We start from the raw sequence: 21,333 nt of genomic DNA, 5'->3' as shown, positions 1-21,333 counted from the left end.
GGGACCCAAGGGGCAACTTTTTCACACAGAGGGTGGTGCGTGTATGGAATGAACTGCCGGAGGAAGTGGTGGAGGCTGGTACAATGACAATATTTAAAAGGCATCTGGGTGGGTATATGAATAGGAAGGGTTTACAGGGATATGGGCCGTGTGCTGACAAATGGGACTAGATTAGGTTAGGATATCTGGTCAGCATGGATGAGTTGGACCAAAGGGTCTGTTTCTGTGGTGTAAATCTCTCTGACTATCTGTCAAGATCACAACTAATTATTACAAATAAGAAAAACTCAGAAAGGTAAGTAGCTGGAAAAGTGTGAAATTATCATTTGCTCATTCTTCTCTTTCTTGTATCTTAGACTGAATATCATCAACATAACAAGAAAATGGCAACAGTGCTTATGTGCACATGACAGGGCTTAAAAGATGAGGAGTAGAGACTAGTCAAGAAAAAGATGACTTTAATACCACTAGGAGTCTTCAGCAGACATTGATGTTTTCATTTAAATACCAGGCTAAATTAAACTAGTCAAATTTCTAAAAGTTCACACTTGTTGGACTATTAAAGAACTTACCTTATCGCCAGGGAAACCCGTTTCTCCTGGTATTCCTGGAATGCCTTCATCACCCTAAACTCACAGTACAAGACAGTATAGTGTTAGAGTACTGCCTCATTCTCTAAACACAGCAGAACAGCACACAGATCTGTCACATTGTCTTGTCAATTTCAATGCAATGAACAAGCTAGACCATTAGCTTGCAATTCTAAGCATACTGGACACATCAGTATTAATGTATTACATCATCACATTGATCTCAGATAAGCATATAGCCTCACAACTCTATGTGGAGAGTAACAGTGTAGCATTACAGTACTGTGACTGCAGAACCATGGGAAAATACCAAGATGACTGCTAAACATAGGCATGAAATAACAAGACAATGTTTGGAGATTTCCTCATCACCATCGATGAAGCAAAACTCCGAAGTATTGAAGTGTTGAGATGCCACACTAAGGCTATGTGTTTACACTGAAACCAAAATATTGCCCAGGTCTCTTCTAAAGCACTTAGTATTGCGCAGAAATTAAATCATTAAAAACCAATATGGTATTCTGTAAAACAACCTTCAATGAGTGTTGCTGAAAAGAGATATATTATGTCAGAGTTTTTTGCATTTATTAGGATACTTTGCAAGAATACAAATTCAAGGGGAAACTTAACATTTAAACTGCATAGGAGGGGAGTGCTGATTGGTTGGCAAGCGATTTCTAATTGGTTATGGGCATAATCAATAATATGTAATATTATAATCTGTTATAATTCTGAAACACCTTTACATTGGTATTGTTGTGAATGTTCTGATGAATGCAAGATGAAATATGCCCATTTTCAGAAATACTCAAGTTCTGCATATAAAAAAATTACTCTGCCGTTACTGATCTCTGCTGGTGAAATGTTTCTGCGTGGGGTGAAACGGTTGGAATATCTTCTTATCATTTTAACTTGATCAGTACCAACTGATAAAAACAAAATAGAGTCATAGAGATGTACAACATGGAAAGAGACCCTTTGGTCCAACCTTTCATGCTGACCAGATATCCCAACCCAATCTAGTCCCACCTGCTAAAAGTCCAACATTTCTCCATAGATAAAAGCCATACAGGCATACAAACATATTTTAACCTTACCTGCAACATGCAAGACAATCCAAAAGAAAATTTCATATCACAACTGTTTTGGGTGGCAATTATTGTTAACTTATGCATGGTAGTTTGTTTGACATTTCCCTCAGGTAGCCCTTTTTCATGTTCTTATTTCATAAATCCTTCAGATGGCAACTGGGAAAATCCAAGAATGGAGCTTACTATGTCAATTAAGATATGGGAGGCACTAAGCCTGGTCATTTGTTCACGGGATGAGGGCATCTCTGGCTAGGCCAGCATTTATTGCCCATCCCTAATTGTCCAGAAGGCAGTTAGGAGTCAACCACACTGCTGTGGGTCTGGAGTCACATGTAGGCCAGACCAGATAAGATTGACAGTTTCTTTCCCTAAAGGACATCAGTGAACCAGATGGGTTTTTTCCGACGGTTTTGACAATGGATTCACGGTCACCATTAAATCCTTAATTCCAGACTTCGCTTCAAACTTTGCCACCTGCCGTGGTAGGATTTGAACCTGGATTCCCCAGAGAACTAAGTAAGTCTTTAGTGATAAAACTACTGCACAGTGCTGAGGCAAACACTACTTCCCCTCACATTTTCCCCAAGTGCAACTGGCACTTGTTCCAAATCCATAAATCCCATTTGGAAACTCGTGTGTTTGAGGCGTATACTTATAGCTCAGAGACGAAGGAGGGAAAGGACGAAGGAGGGACATTAAATTTCCAATTCATTATCCACCACATTTTCCAGTTGAAAGCTGACCTTATCGGAAAGTGAACAATATTGTTAACAGTCTTCTTTTAGGATCTTTTCATGAAAACTTTGGAAAGAATAAATCCTCAACAAACAACCTTTCGTGCCCCAAATTACATCCTTTTTAAAGCATATTTGGGTTAAATTTCTCAGGTTCTCAGAGACAGGCTTGAGGTTGAGGGTGCTGGTTTATTTTGGAGGAGGGTGGAGGTTATCGAGAATATAAAGCAGCCTGCTTTCCAAGCAGAAAATGAAGAGAAGTCCCAATCAAGTACCACTCGGTAACATGCTCGGGTCCAGGTCAGAAGTTGGTAAATATCTCAGGGTCTTTTTGGATGCCAGGTCAAACATTAGCTAAACGTGGATTACACTTTGATCAAAACTTCGCTACAGCATAGAACCGTCTTTTGGTGGTCAGCGTGTGGTTGTACAGCACTTCCTCTGCCCTCATTCACATCATCATATCAAGCTTTTCTATGATCACCCTTCAATCAAACCCTTATAAAATCATGATAGGATGAATAGACAAGGTCTTTTCCTGGGGTGGGGGAGTCCAAAACTAGAGGGCACTGGTTTAAGGTGAGAGAGGGAAGATTTAAAAGGGTCCTGAGGGTCAGAGGGTGGTGCATGTATGGCATGAGCCGCCAGAGGAAGCAGTGGAGGCTGGTACAATTACAACAATTAAAAAGCATCTGGATGGGTATATGAATAGGAAGGGTTTAGAGGGATATAGGACTAGATTAATTTAGGATATCGGGTTAGCATGGATGAGTTGGACCAAAGGGTCTGTTTCAATGCCATATATCTTGATGACTCTGCAACCCTCCTCCAGTCTCAGACTTGACTCAATTATTTTCCATTTTATTCTTTGTGTTTCCTTCCCATAGAATTCTCTCAAGCTTCTCATAAGCCCTGCCACAGTAGGACACAAGTGACTGAGTGAACTGACAACATTGACAGGGTGGGGGGAATGGGACAGGATTGCGGGATAATTCTCCAAAGTCGAGGAGCAGTCAGGTGAGACATCCGGAGAGAACGACACTCCACAGTGAATCACCCAACAGGAATCCATCGTCTTTCCATTCACTACACTTAGTGTGGACAAAACTGGGCTTGTGTGTGAGTGTTCCACTGTAGAAACAGGGAGATTTTTGCTGGAAACTAGACAGTTTCTACAATGTACAAATGACTTCCGGGAAACATTAGACGCTTGAACTATAATTACACTCTCAGCTCTCAAACGGCCAGTGTTCGAGGGTTGGTAGAAGAAGATACATATCTTGCACAGAACCTGTGACAGAGTAGGGGCTGACTTGGTTGAAACCTACAAGATCTTAAGGAGTTTGGACAGGGTACATGTGGAGGGATTTGTTTTCATGTAGGAGAATCTAGAACTAGGGATCTTTGTCTGAAGTGGTCAGCCACTTGAGACAGAGATGTGGAGAAATATTTTCTCAAAAGGGTCGTGAGTCTTTGGAACTCTCTCCTACTGGAAGCGGAGATTTGAAAAAGTTTTGAAGCCGAGATCGATAGATTCTTAACAAGCAAGGGGGTTGGAATAGACTGGAATATTGAGTGAACAGATCAGCCATGACGTTACAGAATGACAGAACAAGTTCAAGGGGCCGAATGGCCTACTCCTGATTTAATTGTTATGTTTGTGCGCTCCTATGTATCAAGTTGCATTGTGTTTCATATCCAAGGTCCTGGAGGATGGTGGCAGAGAAGAAGAAAGTGGAAAAGGAAAGGAAGAAAAGCCTGGTTTCCATTGGCTTGTGTTCTGCATGATCCTGCTTTGGCAGAAATGCTGGCATAACGGTAATGACACTTAGCCTTATAATCTAATATCACCCTGGGAATGTTGGTTCAAATCACACCAGCAGCTGATTAGGTTTGGTTCATAAACCTGTCAATTCAATATTCATCGAACAATGTTGCTAATTCCTTAAAATAACAAATTAGTCTTAACTTTTAAGAGAAACCCAAAAAACTTTGTTAATAAATCTCGTAAAATGCAAGGATATAAGAAGGCAAGCAATAAGAATGATACTTCTAACTAATAATAATTTATAAGCTCAACTGGAAATTGATATGACCGTGAATGTACAAGAGTTTAAATATTTTTAGCCAAGCTAGGAACACATACTAATCGAAACAAACACTGTACAGAATCTTTATGGTAATACTCTGCTCAATAATTAGCCTTTCTTTGTGAACAAGATTGCTATGAGAGTTATGTTGCATTTTGCAAAAGTACAAAAGCAAAATGTTTGCAGAACACAAAGTATTTATAAAAGACCTGTTTACAACAGAAGACTGTAAATGATCTTTCAGAAGAATGTGTGAAAAATATTTCCTGAACAGCTGTACTGTTGCATAATCTTGAAATATGCAACCTTAATTACATTGTTCATTGTGCTGCAATGATTTAACATAAAATGTGGTGATTTTTATGCACAGTCTCATGGTAACTACTGCAACATCGATTCATTAAATAAAAATAGCAGCACTAATTCCTTTACCCAAGAAGATATTAATATAAAGAGACATGCTTACCTTGGAAAAGGAATATCATATAAAGCACAATCAACTACCACATTAAAGAAGCAAGAAATAGAATAAGTGTAGAGAGGAACAATTATAAGGACGAGCCAAGCTTAGTCTTGCTAACTTAGTGATATAATGGCATGTATATGCAAACTGTGTGCAGAATCAGGCTTGGTATTAGTACCAACCAGTTGCAAGGCTGGAATAACTCATTGATGGTTGAGCAAAGAGTGGTAGTTTGTGACTTTTTCCTTCTTATTCCCTACAGACTGAGTTCCCTGAAGTGGCCAGAGATGAGTAGGGGCTGAGTACTTCACCAAATAGAGAAAGGGAAAAGACTGTTCGAAAACGAATAACTCACTTGAAATCACCACTCAGTACAGAGTTATTGAGTGCTGGGCAAGTTATGGAGGCCAGCTGCCCTGACCACGTGGCAGGCTGCAGGGAGCGTATTTACAGTGTGGCAAGGCAGAGAGAAGGTCACTGCATCATCCAAAGCACCCCCACCCCCTCTTTACTGTACGGAATTCTGTAACACAGTCAATATGTTCCCACTGCAACAAAATCCTTCCATATGATCCAGCTGATGAGTCATAGACCAGTGGTAGCAGCACGATCCCATCCCCCATTTTACAGCCTCACATGGCTGTTGTAACTAGGCAATGCACCAATGGGATAACACATGGCTCTCAGTGCAATAATCCCCCTACTCTCTCTCTCACACACACACACACAAACACACGCGCACACACATACTCACAGAGACACCCACTCACATTCAGAGACAGACACACACACAGAACAGAGATACACACACAGACCTGCAAACAGGCACATACACACACTCACCTTCAGAGACATATACAAATAAACATATACAGACACACACACTCATACTCATAGAGACAGACACAAACAGGCACACACACAGACACAGACACACTAACACAGACAGACACACATATACATTCACAAAGACACACATGTACAGAGAGGTACACATACAGACACACACACACAAACGCACAAACAGGAACATGCACAAACACACACTCACAGAGACAGATAAACAGGCACACACAGATACATAAATACATATACAGACACACACATATGCAGACACACACAAACAGGAACATGCACAGACACACACACTCACAGAGACAGATAAACAGGCATACACAGATACATAAATACATATACAGACACACACAGATACACACATAAACAGACAGACAGACAGACAGACATACATATAGACACACACACTGACACATGCAGACACATACACAGACACACACAGACACACTGTGAATGAGAGAAAAGAGTGGGATCAGCAAATTGCTTTTCTGGCTCCTTGGACAGGGGTGTTCTGTGACAAGAGGAACACAAATGGGAACAATAAGATTGGATGAAAATTTTAATCATGTGCTATATGGAGAGTTAATTCATGCTGCCAAATATTAAACTGCACAGTACAACAAAGCAGCATTGAATATTCTTTTGTAACTGAGTGCTTCGAAGTATTAAAGGGAAATCACAGTTCCCATTTGAAACCAGTTGGTGGAGGAAGGAGGTAAGGGGGATAGTTTTGGAAAAAGGCCTTGGAGGGTTCAATCAGCCAAAATCTTATTATATGGTGAAACAGGTTCAATGGACTGAAAGGCCTGTCTTGTTCCTATGTTCCCAATGAAAACAGATGCTAATTCTTAATAACAGACTTATTCACAGATTGCAGCATCGGTATGGTTGCTCGTTAGCTACCAATTAGAGATCTAACAGTCTCTCTTTATATGTATCCTCGGCACTTTATTAAAAATGGCCTTGTGTCTCATAGCAGAGTAATTAACATATAGTTAACAACAGATAGTGAAGATCGATTGAACACCATGCTTGAGAAAGAATTAATATTAGCCAAAGTGGTCAGAGGAACTATTTTTAACGGAGTGCAATATGCTCTGCCATAATGAAGCATTAGAATAATTCAGTGCAGGAAGTGAATATCAAGCCAGACAATATTAGAAGTAGTGCAATGCAAATCTTAGTATTATATCGCAGTGCAATAGGAGAATATTAAACTCAAGTGCTGTAAGGAAGTATGAACATCACATCACAGTGCAATAAGGAGGTATTCAGATCACCTTATCACCTTTCAGTCCTGGTTCTCCGCGGTTTCCAATCAGCCCCTAGGAAAACAGACAGTCAGATTCATTAACATGAACATGTTACAGACAGAAACCGCCAGGTTCCTGAAGATATTACAAATACAGATCATTCTGCTATAATGCACGTTTCACTGACACAAATTCATTATAACATGACTGATGGGGACACTGATCTAAAACGCAAAGTTTTAAAGCGTGTATTGGCTAATAAGCAATTCTGGCCCCATTAGTTTATGTGGTGCTGCTATTACGTGATGCTGTCATTGCACGAGAACAGAACTACCACGTTATAGCAGAACTGACCAAATGTAAAATATAAAAAAAGGTCAAATTTCCTCGTGGCCTATCCTAGTTTGTGTTTGCATTTATTCTCAGGATGTGGGTATGGCTGGCTGGGCCAGCATTTATTGCCTGTCCCTGGTTACCCTGCAGAAGGTGAGGATGAGCTGCCTTCTTGAATAGCTGCGAACCTTGAGGTGTGAGCGTACCCACAGTGCTATTAAGGAGAGAGCTCAATTATGTTGATCCAATGACAATGAATGATCTGGTCCCAAGTGAAGATGGCCTGTGGTTTTGAAGAGAACCTGCAAGTGTTGATATCCCCCCTTCATCTGCTGTCCCTGTCCTTTTGGGTGGTAGACGGTGTGTGTGTGAAAGGTGCTGTCTTTGCTGCTGCAATGCATCTTGTAGTTGGTACACACTGCTGCTACTAGGGAGGAGGTGAATGGTGGGTGACCTCTTTTCTTCTGGATGGTGTCGAGTGTCTTGAGTGCTGTTGGGAGCTGCACACATCAAGGTCAATGGGGAAGATCTCATCACACTCTCAGCTTGTGCTTTGTAGATTGTGGACAGCCTGTGGGGAGTCAGGAAGCGAGTTACTCACTTCAGGAGTCCCAACTTTGATCTCTTAAGTGGATGATATTCAGAAATACAGAGAAACAAGGTTAAACTGTTTTTATTCAGATGGACCTCCTGTTGGATAGATGCTCATTGAAGCTCAACCCCCAATGTCACTCACTGTACCGACATTTGTAAATGTACACGATTTATGCGGTGGAATGAAGAGAACATGACGGGCTTTCTGGTGAACTGGAACAACAGGCTGGGAGCCAAACGTTTGAGGATCAGTATTATATCAAAGATCCTGCTTATGGTTGAACCTAGAGAAAAGGATCAGAGTGAAGATATAAAGACGAAGACTCGGAGAAAGTGCGCAGTTTCAAGTACAATAGGTTCTGATATAACACGATCGTTCTGTTCTCATGTGATCTCATGCTATAAGAAAATCGAGCAATAGCAGTAGCATTTAAACTAATGGGGCCAGAATCGCATTATAGCCAATGCAGGTAAGGAAAGTTTGTGCCCTACAAATTACGGTCTAAATTCTTCAATTGCATTAAAGCCAATTCGTGTTGAACAAATACACATTACAGCAGAACAGACTGTACTTGGATCAATGGTGAAAGAGCAGTGAAGCAACGAAATAGAAATTAAACAATGATTTTATTCTGTTTGGAGTAACTGCGATATCTTGCTGAAACTGAATAATCTACAAGCCAGGCTCACCATGCAGTGCAGAAACCTGGGCAATTTCAAGAACAGAGGAATAGTGACAGGTCACTCATGGGATGTGGACAATGAGATGGATGTATGAAGAGAAAGACAAAGTCATGAACTGGCACGGCTGGAGGCCAATGAAGACTGTGGGAGTATCAAAGAAAACAGCCCTGAAGCAAATGAAACATGCAGGACTCAAGACAGAGAGAGGGAAAGACAGACGGACAGAGAGGAAAAATAGTATGGTGAGAGATGGAAATGGGAGAAGGAGAAGAGAACAGCCTGAAGGCAGACATGAGAGATTTAAACAGAGCTGGGTTGGAAGATGAATGGGTGGCTGACTGGGGACAACAGGGAAAGGGTGACTAACCAGCACTGTGACTGCCCACAGTAAAATGGGAGGAGATAATGAGTCACTCATTCAGTGAAGGTTTTCGGAGTTACATTCCAATAGGATAGATCATTATTTTTTATTTTAAGACAGACAGAGAGCTGTGATAGCTAAAAATCTGAAATTAAAACAAAAGGAAATGCTGGAAATGCTCAGTGGGTCTGGCAATATCTGAGAGGAGAGAGACAGAATTAACGTTTCATCAGAATGTTTCTCTGCCCATTGGTGCTGAGAAAGTTACCGTTGTAAGATAATCAGTCCTGAGGAATGGTGAGGAGGTGCTGGTGTTGGACTGGGGCGGACAAAGTTAAAAATCACACAACACCAGGTTACAGTCCAAAAGGTTGATTTAGAAGCACTAGCTTTTGGCGCACTGCTTCGTCATCAGGTAGCTAGTTGGACAGGATCATAGGACACAGAATTTATAGCACAATTTCATAGTGTCATACAACTGATATGATATATTGAACAAACCTAGATTGCTGTTATATCTTCTAGGTTTGTTCATTATATCGTTTCAGTTGCATGACACGATGATCTTGTGCTATAAATTCTGTGTCCTATGATCCTGCCCAACTAGCTACCTGATGAAGGAGCAGCGCTCCAAAAACTAGTGCGAGCAGCGCTCCAAAAACTAGTGCTTCCAAATAAACCTGTTGGACTATAACCTGGTGTTGTGTGATTTTAACTTAGTTCTGAGGAAGTGCAATCAATCCGAAACATTAACTCTGTCTCTGTTTCTCTTCACAGATGCTGCCAGACCTCCTGAGCATTTTCTAGCAATTTTTGTTTGTGTTACGCATAGTTCCATCAGGATTTGCTGAAACTGCATCCCATACATCAAGCATCTGAGCAGCATTTTGTATCTCTATTCTCATGGTTTTTGTATAGCTCACAAAGAAAGTTTGTTGAGCCTTAATAGGAGGGGAGTGAAATATAGAATCAGTTTACACTCCCATCCATAACTTTATTGATATAATTGGAGCAGAAACTCAGAATTTCTTAAGAGTGTGATTTGGAGACTTTCTGACATGACTACAAGCTTCTATTTATACATGACACTTGGCTGTAAAAAACTAAGACAAACACTTCCACACAACGAACTGTGGTATGTTTATTCAAAGCGGTCAGTAGTGTGGATGTTTGCGGAGGAAATAGTGCTTACTTTTAGCTGCGGTGTACATCAAAAGTACTTCACAATTTTAAGTCTACATGAATGGCTGTACTATTACATCCAAGAAAAGACAATTTGATGTTTGTATTAAATCACATAGAGTCCATTTTCAGTTGTGAACAGCAATTGCAGTATATATTGATTGATACATTGCTGATGAACAATGTGCTTTCAGATGCGTATTTGCTCTACTATATCAGAAAAGAATCAAACCCATGGTAAAATATCCAATTTTGGACATGAATTTGCTACTCTTTTTTCCAAATTTCAGTTATGTTACATTTGTATTTTCTTGTTAGTTATTCAGATAATCCAATGCATTTTTCATTCATATCACAAACTCTGTTATAGTGGAAATCAAACACACTTTATGCACTGAATACACATTTTTAGCTTTCATATTGCGCAACTGATATCTGTATAAATCATGCTCCATGTGTTTACTCTGTCATTTATTAAAACATTGACTTTAAAGAAATTGCACAAGACCAACATCTGCAAAGTTCCCAGTGTGGGCAAACTACAGCAACTATTACCACAAGACCACAGAAAATAGGAACAGGACTAGATTGTTCATCACCTAGTTGGGCTGATCCATCATTCCTCACATCCACTTCCCTGCCCTTTCCCTTGATTCCCCTCCTGATCAAGAATTTATCTGTCTCTGCCTTCAATATACATGGTCAAAGTCACATGACACCAAGTGACAGTCCAACAGGTTTATTTGAAATCACAAGCTTGTGGAGCACTCCCCCTTCGTCAGGTGAAGTTCTAAAGCTGTTGGACTATAACCTGGTATCGTGTGACTTCTGACCTTGTTCACCCCAGTCCAACACTGGCACCTCCACATCTTAAATATATACAAGGACTCTGCCCCCACTGCTCTCTGTGGACATGAGTCCTAAAGATTCACAACCCTCTGAGAGGGAGAAGAGATCTTTCCTGGCTCACTTTACCTTACTGGTCCTACAATCCTCCAGGATATCTGTGCTCATCTAACTCTAGTCTCCTGAAGATCTGCAGTTCACTCCCTAAACCTCTCTCCTTCTTCACGTCTACTTCCATCTTTCTTTAAGACACCGCCAAACGTCTGCCTCTATTTCTAAGGTTCTGGCTGCCTGTCCTATTATCTCCCTACCTAACTTTACTTTGCCATATTCCTGTGAAGCATCTGAGAACATTTTCTTATATTACGGCTATGATTTAAATACAAGTGGTTAGTGCAGTAACATAATGAAAGTTTTAAATCTTCTAATGTACTAGCAATATTTGCATTGAAAGACTCATTATTATTAATGATTGTCAGAGAGTCAATTTGCATTATGTCTAGCAACTTTAACTTATTCATTTGCTGAAAAGACAGATGTGTTGACAAAGCTTTCCATCGTACACTCATCAGACAAAATGAAAGAATGCCAAATTTCAAACAATCACAACAATTTATGGTACGGGAGAAAGAGATGTTGATTGATCAACAGACAATTCTGATTGGCCAAGGTCTTACCATAACAGAAACATTAGGGAACTATAGGCTTCCCGAGTTGCTGGATCATTTGAACCAGGCTTGAACATATTCCTTTTGTTTGCAGAGAACAGTTCCTGCACGTCTTTGCTAGCAAGTGCAAATGAGTCATTTCTAAGTCCAACTGATTAAATTAAATAAATTGTTCATCCAGCTACATAAGCACTCCAAATTGTTCAGCAAATGCTGCCCAATCACAGTATCATTTCCAACAGTTAACATTTTATTTTGGGTTTCACATGCATGGGTTGGTTGTGTGTGATCTACCTCCCTTCCTTTTACGGAAATCGAAAAGAAAATGTTGTCTGATTCGAGTTATGAACCCATTATGTTGGATCAACGGGTTTAATGAATAAATGGGAGCTTTCTTTGGTGAGATTAATCCTTGAAGAAATTTCAGCCATTGCCTCGAAACAGAATATAACAGAATAGTGATCACTCAGCATTAGGTTACACTGACAAATGAAGAGTTGGAATAATCCACCTCACCTTCGGTCCTCGTTGTCCAGGCAAGCCCATCTTCCCAAGACGCCCCATATCCCCCTGCCGAGAACAAAAAGAGTCAATTCAAATCTGTGACCATTTACAAGATTGAAACAAACTGGTCAAATGTGAAACAAATCATTCTATCTCAACTGGTCTTCAGCTCCATCAGACGATGGAATTCCCATATGTCCTAAGCAATGCATGGCATTAACGTCCCCAGCTCAGGTACATAATATGAGCGGCTGCAATGCCAAACATCATTACGTAATCTCTTGCTCAAAGGGTAAATGTTTCACTCAACTGAAGAATGTTTTTCTATATGGTGAAACAATGAATCAAGTAGGAATTAATTGATTACTAATTGCTGAAATATAAGTGTGAACACAGTTCACTGATACTACCAGGTTGCTGGAGTGTCCGGCAAGGCAAACATTAATTTTTTTGACAAAGTTGAGAATCTATTTTTATGCTAAGAAGATTGTTGCCTATCTTCTTAACTTATTTCTTTATTCCCCTGTTTCTGTGAACATTTCACTGTACTCCTGTATCCCGTACTTGAGTACACATGACAATAAAAACTAAATCTCAATCTAATCAGCTACAAGAGGAAGAAACAGATATGTCAAAAGGAGAAAGTGTTGTCTACTGCTACATTTGGACTGAAAAACATATGATTGCAAACCGTGGCCCCCATCCCTTCTTTTCCAGTGTACCCACTTCGTAATTGAACAGAGACCTCGCCCTCTGGCCACTCCAAGGTAGTGGGTAACTGTTTGCCCTGGGACTGGATTTAGGACCTGGAGTAGGCCCAACTTCTGTTGGTCATCCCCAGAGGGAGATTCCAGCCCAATACCTACCAACTGCTAACTTCCCTTCATTGCACTAGACTATAATTTTGAATTAAAATATGAAAGGAATGACATTGTCATAAACACATTCATTAATATGTGCTAAAGGTGTTTATAAGTACACAACACACATAGACAATGAGAAATGTTACTGACTTATGGTTGAATGGCGATAATACACTAAATGTTTGTTTAATTACACACAAATACCTAACATGTTGTCGCTACATGGATCAATTTGGGGACCGAAACACCAAGATGTTAATTTAATGGAGGTGCCGGGGTTGGACTGGGGTGGACAAAGTCAGAAGTCACATAATACCAGCTCCTTTGATGATGTGACAGCGTTCTGAAAACTTGTGATTTTAAATAAACTTGTTGGATTATAACCTGGTGTCATGTGACTTCTGACTTAATTTCAATGAGATCCTGCCTTTGTAAGTACTTTTAACATTCAATCTGCAAGGAATTACTTACAAAACCAACAATATTTATTTGCCATCAGATCTTGCAGCAGGTTCAAATATTTATTCTTTGATGCCCCTGCGTTCTGCATGTGAATGATGTACTTGTCCCACTCTATCCTGTAGTTCACTGCTTCTTTTGCCTCATGGTCCATACCTTGATAACTGGAGCCCTTCTGCTTTATATTGATTTCAGATTGATTAATCACAAAAGAAGGCCATTCAGTCTGACAGATCTGAGACAGAGCTAGTCAATTGGTCCCACACTCCTGTTCTTTTCCTCACAGCCAGTACAAAGTTCTCTTTTTCGAGTATTACGTAATTTTCTTTTGATAGTTATATTTAGTCTGCTTCCTCTGCCATTTTATGTACAGCGATACATTCTAAAACAGAACCGATGGCGTAAAAACATTCCCCACTCTCATGAAACATTTTGACTTTATGGTCTTTGGTTATTACCTGTTCCACCAGAGAACCAATTCCTGATGAATCTATTCTGTCAAAGCTCCTGATCACTGTGAACACAATGATCAAACCTCCCTGTAATGTTGTATTCTCAAGAAAGAATAAGTATGGCTTTTCTCATCTCTCCACGTACCTTGAGACCCTAACTTTGGTTCCAATCTCGTGCATCTCCACTTGTTCCCACTGTGAGGCCAACGTGAGTTTTATAATATCCATAATCGGGCATATTAATCACACTGAGATGAAAGGTCTTATGAAGTGTTGCTGTGATCTCTATGTCAGACCCTTCGTTTCCTTTCATTTCCTGTGACTTTATCAGTTTACCCTGATGATTTCAACAGTTTGGATTTCCGATCTCTCTTTTACTTCACCCATTCCCCCGGAACTGTGCGGTTTCATTTAGAGCCATAGAGGTGTACAGAACGGAAACAGACTCGTCGGTCCAACTTGTCCATGCCGCTCAGATATCCCAACCCAATCCCGATCCTAGCCCATATCCCTCTAAACCCTTCCTGTTCATACACTCATCCAGATGCCTTTTAAATGTTGCAATTGTATCAGCCTCCACCACTTCCTCTGGCAGCTCATTCCATACACGTACCACCCTCTGTGTGAAAAAGTTGCCCCTTAGGTCTCTTCTATATCTTTCCCCTCTCACCCTAAACCTCTAGTTTTGGACTTCCCCACCTCAGGGAAAAGACTTTGTCTGTTTATCCTCTCCATGCCCCTCAGGATTTTATTAACCTCTATAAGGTCACCCATCAGCCTCCGATACTCCAGGGAAAACAGCCCCAGCCTATTCAACCTCTCCTTATAGCTCAAACCCTTCAACCCTAACAATATCCTTGTAAATCTTTTCTGAACCCTTTCAAGTTTCACAACATCCTTCTGATAGGAAGAAGACCAGAATTGCACGCAATATTCCAATAGTGGCCTAACCAATGTCCTGTACAGCCACAACATAACCTCCCAACTCCTGTACTCAATACTCTGACCAATGAAGGAAAGAATAACAAAGGCCTTCTTCACTATCCTATCTACCTGCAAATCCATTTTCAAGCAGCTATGAACCTGCATTCCAAGGTCTCTTTGTTCAGCAACACTCCATGGGACCTTACCATTAAGTGTAGAAGTCCTGCTAAGATTTGCTTTCGCAAAATACAGCACCTCGCATTTATCTGAATTAAACTCCATCTGCCACTTTTCAGCCCATTGGCCCATCTGATCAAGATGCTATTGTAATCTGAGGTAACCTTCTTTGCGGACCACTACACCTCCAATTTTGGTGTCATCTGCAAACTTACTAACTATACCTGTTATGCTCACATCCAAATCATTTATATAAATGACGAAAAGTAGTGAACCCGGCACCAAACCTTGTGGCACTCCACTGGTTACAGGCCTCCAGTCTGAAAAACAATCCTCCACCACCACCCTCTGTCTTCTACCTTTGAGCCAGTTCTGCATCCAAATGGCTAGTTCTCCCTGTATTCCATGAGATCTAACCTTGCTAACCAGTGTCCCATGAGGAACCTTGTCGAACGCCTTACTGAAGTCCATGTAGATCATGTCTACTGCTCTGCCCTCATCAATCCTCTTTGTTACTTCTTCAAAAATCTCAGTCAAGTTTGTGAGACATGACTTCCCATGCACAAAGCCATGCTGAATATCCCTAATCAGTCCATGCCTTTCCAAATACATGTACATCCTGACCCTCAGGATTTCCTCCAACAAACTGCCCACCACTGAGGTCAGGCTCACTGGTTTATAGTTGGCATTTATATCTTTCCTCCTCATTGCTCCTTCCAAAATGCATCACTCCACATCTCTCTGCATTAATGGTGTGTATCTCACCATTTCACCAGTATCCGCCCCCCTGATGTCTGCTCCGCACTGTTGACTGCAAATAACCCTTTATCTATCTGAGTACAGTTCATAGACATACAGTCAAACAGTCATGAGAGACACAGCACGGAAACAGACCCTCAGTCCAACTACTCCATGCTGACCATAATCTCAAACCAAACTAGTCCCAGCTGCCTGCTCTGGGCCGATATCCTTCCAAACCTTTCCTATTCATGAACTTATCCAAATGTCCTTTAAACATTACAATTGTGTCCACATCCACCACTTCCATAGGAAGTTCATTCCACATTTGAACCACTCTGTCGGTGTGGTTTTCCTCCAGGACCTCCAGTTTCCTCGCACAGTGCAAAGATGTGCAGGTCGGTGTGGATTGGCCATACTAAATTCCCCAATAGCGTCCAGGAATGTGCAGGCTAGATGGGTTAGCCATAGTTGAAAATGTAGAGTTAGGGGACTACAGAGTGATGCCCTTTGGAGGGTTCGTGCAGACTCAATGGGCTGAATGGCATCTTTCTGCACTGTAGGGATTCTTTGGTTCCAAGAAAGGGGCACATACCTCATCAGGGCCAACTCAACCAGTATGGCTCCTCATCAATCCCACGGATGGGATTTACTCTACCCTTGGGTAAGAGATAAATCCCTCAGTACAAGAACTCAGAAAGAGAATAGTTGTGGATTTTGTTTGTCATTTGAGTGACTATTTGAGGAGAAAACCTTTCCTTGATTAAGCTAATACTTGAATCAGTCCACCAGAAAGCCTGGTGCACAGCGTGAGCTCATGGGATCGAAGGTACTAGAAATAAATTGCTGGAATTTTATTAATCCGTGAGTAAAAAAAATTGTTCTGTGTACTTCTGCTTATTTATTCAGGTCTAAAAATGCAATTATGCACATGAGTGCATAGAACTGACTAAAATTACATTTTTGAAGTGTTTTAAAAAGAACCACCTGGAGATAGTTAAAGGAAAATCAGATAATTACCCCTTGTTCTATTAATATTCTGCCCCGGAGCATGAAGGGAATTAAGTAGGAGTGACAAGATTGATATAACATTTCAAAATCAGTGAAAAAATTATAAGCTCTGAGTTCCAGTAGCATTAGATTTAAAACAGGAGCGACATTCTTAATGCTTACAGTACCATTTTCCAATTAGTTAAAAAAGCACACAGATCTGATTATTTGTTGCATAAGAAAATCAAAGAACAAGTCGTGTTGTGTGAGATCGTTCAGCCAAATTCTGTTAATGCACTTCTGAAAAGAATGTAAATGAGTGTTTGATGAACAAATCTCACGGAAAAAGGGGTGAGCCACCCATCGGCAAATGGATTTTTAGGAACAGCAAGTCCCAGGTATTTTTGCTAAACTTATTTTAAGGTCGGGAGGTGCATCTGGGTGGGATGTCCTTCAAAAGATTGGTGTGGACCCGATGGACCGAATGGCCTGCTCCCACACTATCGGGGATTCTTTGTTTGAATATGCAATGGAACTACTGGATGGTTACAGCACAAAATGAAGCTACTTGGGCCTCTGTGCCCCTGGAACAAGGTCTCAGTTAAATTTGTGATGATGCTGCTCTTTTAACAAGGTTATGTTGTCTTTGGCTTTCTTTTTCAGAGAGGTCGTAAAAGCAGCAATTCCAAAAGGTCTGGTTTGGAAGGATTTTATGGCCAGTTTGATGAAAGCTAACAGATATTGCCTCAGGCAAAAGGCTTTCAGGTCTTTGTGAAACACACTTGTATAATGAAAGGGGAGTGGCCAGTTCTCCCAGTTCAGCCTTTCTCTGCTTTGATTTCGTTTTTGACAGTTTGGCTATTCACTGCAAGCAGGCAGGTAGTGTTTTGATGTTGCTGATCCAAGAAACAGCTACATGGAAGTGGGTATTTCATGCTGACATCTCTCTCTCCTATAAGACCCTGTGTTTGATTTTACATTTAGTGCCTAGAGGTGTTTATGGAGATTGTTACAAGTATTAGAAACAGCATCATTAAGTTGGTATAATGTGTTGGGTTTTGGACAAGTTAAGTTATTCGGTATTCTGTTCTCTTTTATTTATATTTAATTTGGTAATCTTGTAAATAAATTCTGTTTTGGTTAAAACTAAATTGTTTGACCAGCTGCATTTTTCCTGGAATATCCACTTTACACCTGCTTAAAACAATTAGCAAAGTTAGGGTCTGGGCTACTTCCTTGAAATATTTTGAGGGGGTCTGGCCTGGTCCATAACATATTTCCTTTTTGCCTTATTTGATCCTGTAACTCTGAGATTTATTCAGCAAACTGTATTTAAAACTGCAGCCAGCTCAATTCCTCCCCTTGTTCATTCTTTGTGCATCATCTTAAGCTGGCAGAGTGCCTATAGCCAGTGTCTGATGACCACACCACCCTGGGAATCACACAGTAATGATGGATTGTAACTCAGAAACCTTCAGAATGGATGAATGAAGAGTATCTTAGTTCCAGATTAAAATGCACTTTGAACTGTGTGAGATAACCTGTGCTGTGCCCTGAATTCATTTATTTTGTCGGGAGTGAAAATGCAGGTCAACTTCCTCTGGATTCATCCCAGTAATTTCTAAAAAAAGAATGTTGACCTTTATTCCATCAGCTTAGAGTAATACAACACGGAAACAGACCCTTCAGTTCAACCAGTCTATGCCGACCATAATCCCAAACTAACTAGACCTACCTGCCTGCTCCTGGCCCATGTCCTTCCAAACCTTTCCAATACAGGCTTAAGGTGAGAGGGAAAAGATTTAAAAGGGAGCTAAGGAACAACTTTTTCATGCAGAGGGTGGTGCGTGAATGGAATAAGCTGCCAGAGGAAATGGTGGGGGCTGGTACAATTACAACATTTAAAAGGTATCTGGAATGGTATATGAATAGGAAGGGTTTAGAGAGATGTGGAACAAGTGCTGGAAAATGGGACTAGATTATGTCAGGATACCTGGTCAGCATGGACGAGTTGGACCAAAATGTCTGTTTCTGTGCTGGACATCTCTATGACTCTGTGACATACAACCACTCTCTCTGTAAAACAATTACCCCTCGTGTCCTTTTAAAATTTTTCTCCTCTCATCTTAAAAATGTGCAGGTTACATGGAGCGCATCACTGCCCATTTGAATCATTTCAGGATCTGGATCCTTATTGAAGCAAATTTGTCAACTTTTACAGAAGTTCACTCTCTGATTAAGTCCGTACACCACATGCTGCTGGATTTCTATCTGATAGTCCCCACTCAGAAATCTGTTGGTCTCTGTTAGCTACCTTCCTGGTGCTGTATGTCTAATTAAAGAATGCTGTCCAGTGGTTTCATTCTACAAACCTTGCCAGCATTTGGTGGTTTCAACAGTTTCTTCAGTTGTCCCACACAGGAAAGAAACATCACCTCCCAACACTTGCATGACATCAGCTTTGAGCAATGGTTTCAATAAAGAAAGCGGCACATATTGAAGCAAGAGCAGTACAGCTTTCCCACTTTTGTTCCACTAAAGCCAACTTGCATTGTTAAATAAACGGCCTAGTAAATGCAACACACTGAGTGAAATAACTGTGCAGAGGCTGCTATCCTGTTACCAAATCACCCTCTATTCACAAGAGCACAATTCATGGGCTCTGACCAGCCAGCTCAAAGCCGGTCCGTAGACTGAGAAGACCTGCTGAATCTCTTGTTTCTCGATATTTTCTAATCACCCTGCTCAGAGATGTTATTACAACCTTAGGAAAAAGTGGAACCTGAACTGAGGCCTCCTGGCCCAGAGGAGGGATATTATCACTGCAGCATAAGAGTCCAATCCCCTGTTTATATTTATCAGCCAGGGTTCCCTAATTGGGCGAATGTGAGGACTGCAGTTGCTGGAGATCAGAATCAAGATTAGAGTGGTGCTGGAAAAGCACAGCAGGTCAGGCAGCATCCGAGGAGCAGAAAAAACGATGTTTCGGGCAAAAGCCCTTCATCAGGAATGAGGCAGGGAGCCTCCAGGTTGGAGAGGTAAATGGGAGGGCATGGGGCTGGGGAGAAGGTAGCTTATAGTACAATAGGTGGATAAAGGTGGTGATGAAGGTTGAAGAGGAGGGTGGAACGGATAGGTGGTAAGGAAGATTGGGAGGTAGGACAGGTCATGAGGATGGTGCTGAGCTGGCAGGTTGGAACTGGGGTAAGGTGGGGGGAGGGGAAATGAGGAAATTGGTGAAGGGCTCCCTAATTGGCCCAGGTTAACAATCCCCAATCAAGGATCTCATGGTCAGTCAGATCCACCTGGTTCCAATCACTACAACCCAAAACACCTGTTTAGTTAGATGTCTACAATCACTCTTTATCAGAGTTACAATGTTAAAGGTAGGAAGTACATGCTGATCAATGTAGATTCAAATGTTTGCATATTTCAAGGGTGGGGGACGGCTGGTTAGCTCAATGGGCTGGAAGCCTGGTTTGCAACTCACTGCGATCTAACTAACATGAGTCCAATTCCTGAATCTGGCTGAGGTTCGCATGAAAGCCAGATGTCTGCAATCACTCTTTGACTAAGCCTGAGATGTGGGGTGCTTCAAGTTAAACTCACCAGCGTTGCTGGTCACAACAGTATGTGTCCAGCTGCTATGCTAGAGCATGTGTGTTCTACACATGGCTTGCATCCTTCTGCAGTACAGGGCGATACCATCTCACAGTTTAAACAGTGCCAGAAGTCACACGACACCAGGTTATCGTCCAACAGGTTTCTTTGAAATCGCAACTTTCAGAGTGCTGCTCCTTCGTCAGGTGAAGTGGTTCATCACCTAGAATATTGTGTGCAGTTTTGGTCTCCTTTTCTGAGGAAGGATGCTCTTGCTCTCAAGGGAGTGCAGCGAAGGTTCACCAGGCTGATTCCGGGGATGGCGGGACTGACATATGAGGAGAGCTTGACGTGGTTAGGATTGTTTTCACTGGAGTTTAGACAAATAAGGGGGGAATCTGAGAGACTTATAAAATTCTAACAGGACTAGATAGGGTAGATGCAGGGAGAATGCTCCCGATGGTGGGTGTGTCCAGAACTAGGGGGTAATAGTCTGAGGATTCAGGGTGGACCATTTAGGACAGCAATGAGGAGACATTTCTTCATCCAAAGAGTAGTGAGCCTTTTGGAATTAATTATCACAGGAAGTAGTTGATGCCAAAACATTGAATGTATTCAAGACATGGCTAGATATAACACTTGGGGCAAATGGGATGAAAGGTTATGGGGCGAAAGCAGGATTTGGCTACTGAGTTGGATGATCAGCCATGATTGTGATGAATGGTGGAGCAGCCTCGAAGGTCCAAATAGCTGTCTCCTGCTCCCAGCTTCTATGTTTTTACGTTTTCTATGTTTGACAAACCATCTCACCTGACGAAGGAGCAGTGCTCTGAAACCTTGTGATTTCAAATAAACCTGTTGGACTCTAACCTGATGTTGTGT

The 21,333-nt window shown here is 41.2% G+C and overlaps 1 protein-coding gene across 5 annotated transcripts in view; it reads right to left on the bottom strand.

The window, feature by feature from the left end:
* Positions 1-21,333, bottom strand: part of col27a1b (collagen, type XXVII, alpha 1b) — a 653,616-nt gene that overhangs the window by 278,831 nt on the left and 353,452 nt on the right. For all 5 annotated transcript variants that reach the window (XR_011956099.1, XM_072565909.1, XM_072565908.1 and 2 more), the window contains 3 exons: positions 12,261-12,314; positions 7,104-7,148; positions 573-626 (listed from right to left, as the gene is read on the bottom strand). Coding sequence is in view for 4 of the 5 variants with exons in the window: in XM_072565909.1 (XP_072422010.1) it covers positions 573-626; positions 7,104-7,148; positions 12,261-12,314 (153 nt within the window). In the remaining variant the exon portion in view is untranslated. The remainder of the gene's footprint in view (positions 1-572; positions 627-7,103; positions 7,149-12,260; positions 12,315-21,333) is intronic.

The sequence above is a fragment of the Chiloscyllium punctatum genome, chromosome 49 (assembly GCF_047496795.1).
Source record: "Chiloscyllium punctatum isolate Juve2018m chromosome 49, sChiPun1.3, whole genome shotgun sequence".
Taxonomy (NCBI): Eukaryota; Metazoa; Chordata; class Chondrichthyes; order Orectolobiformes; family Hemiscylliidae; genus Chiloscyllium; species Chiloscyllium punctatum.
This window is presented reverse-complemented; position numbering and strand designations above follow the sequence as displayed.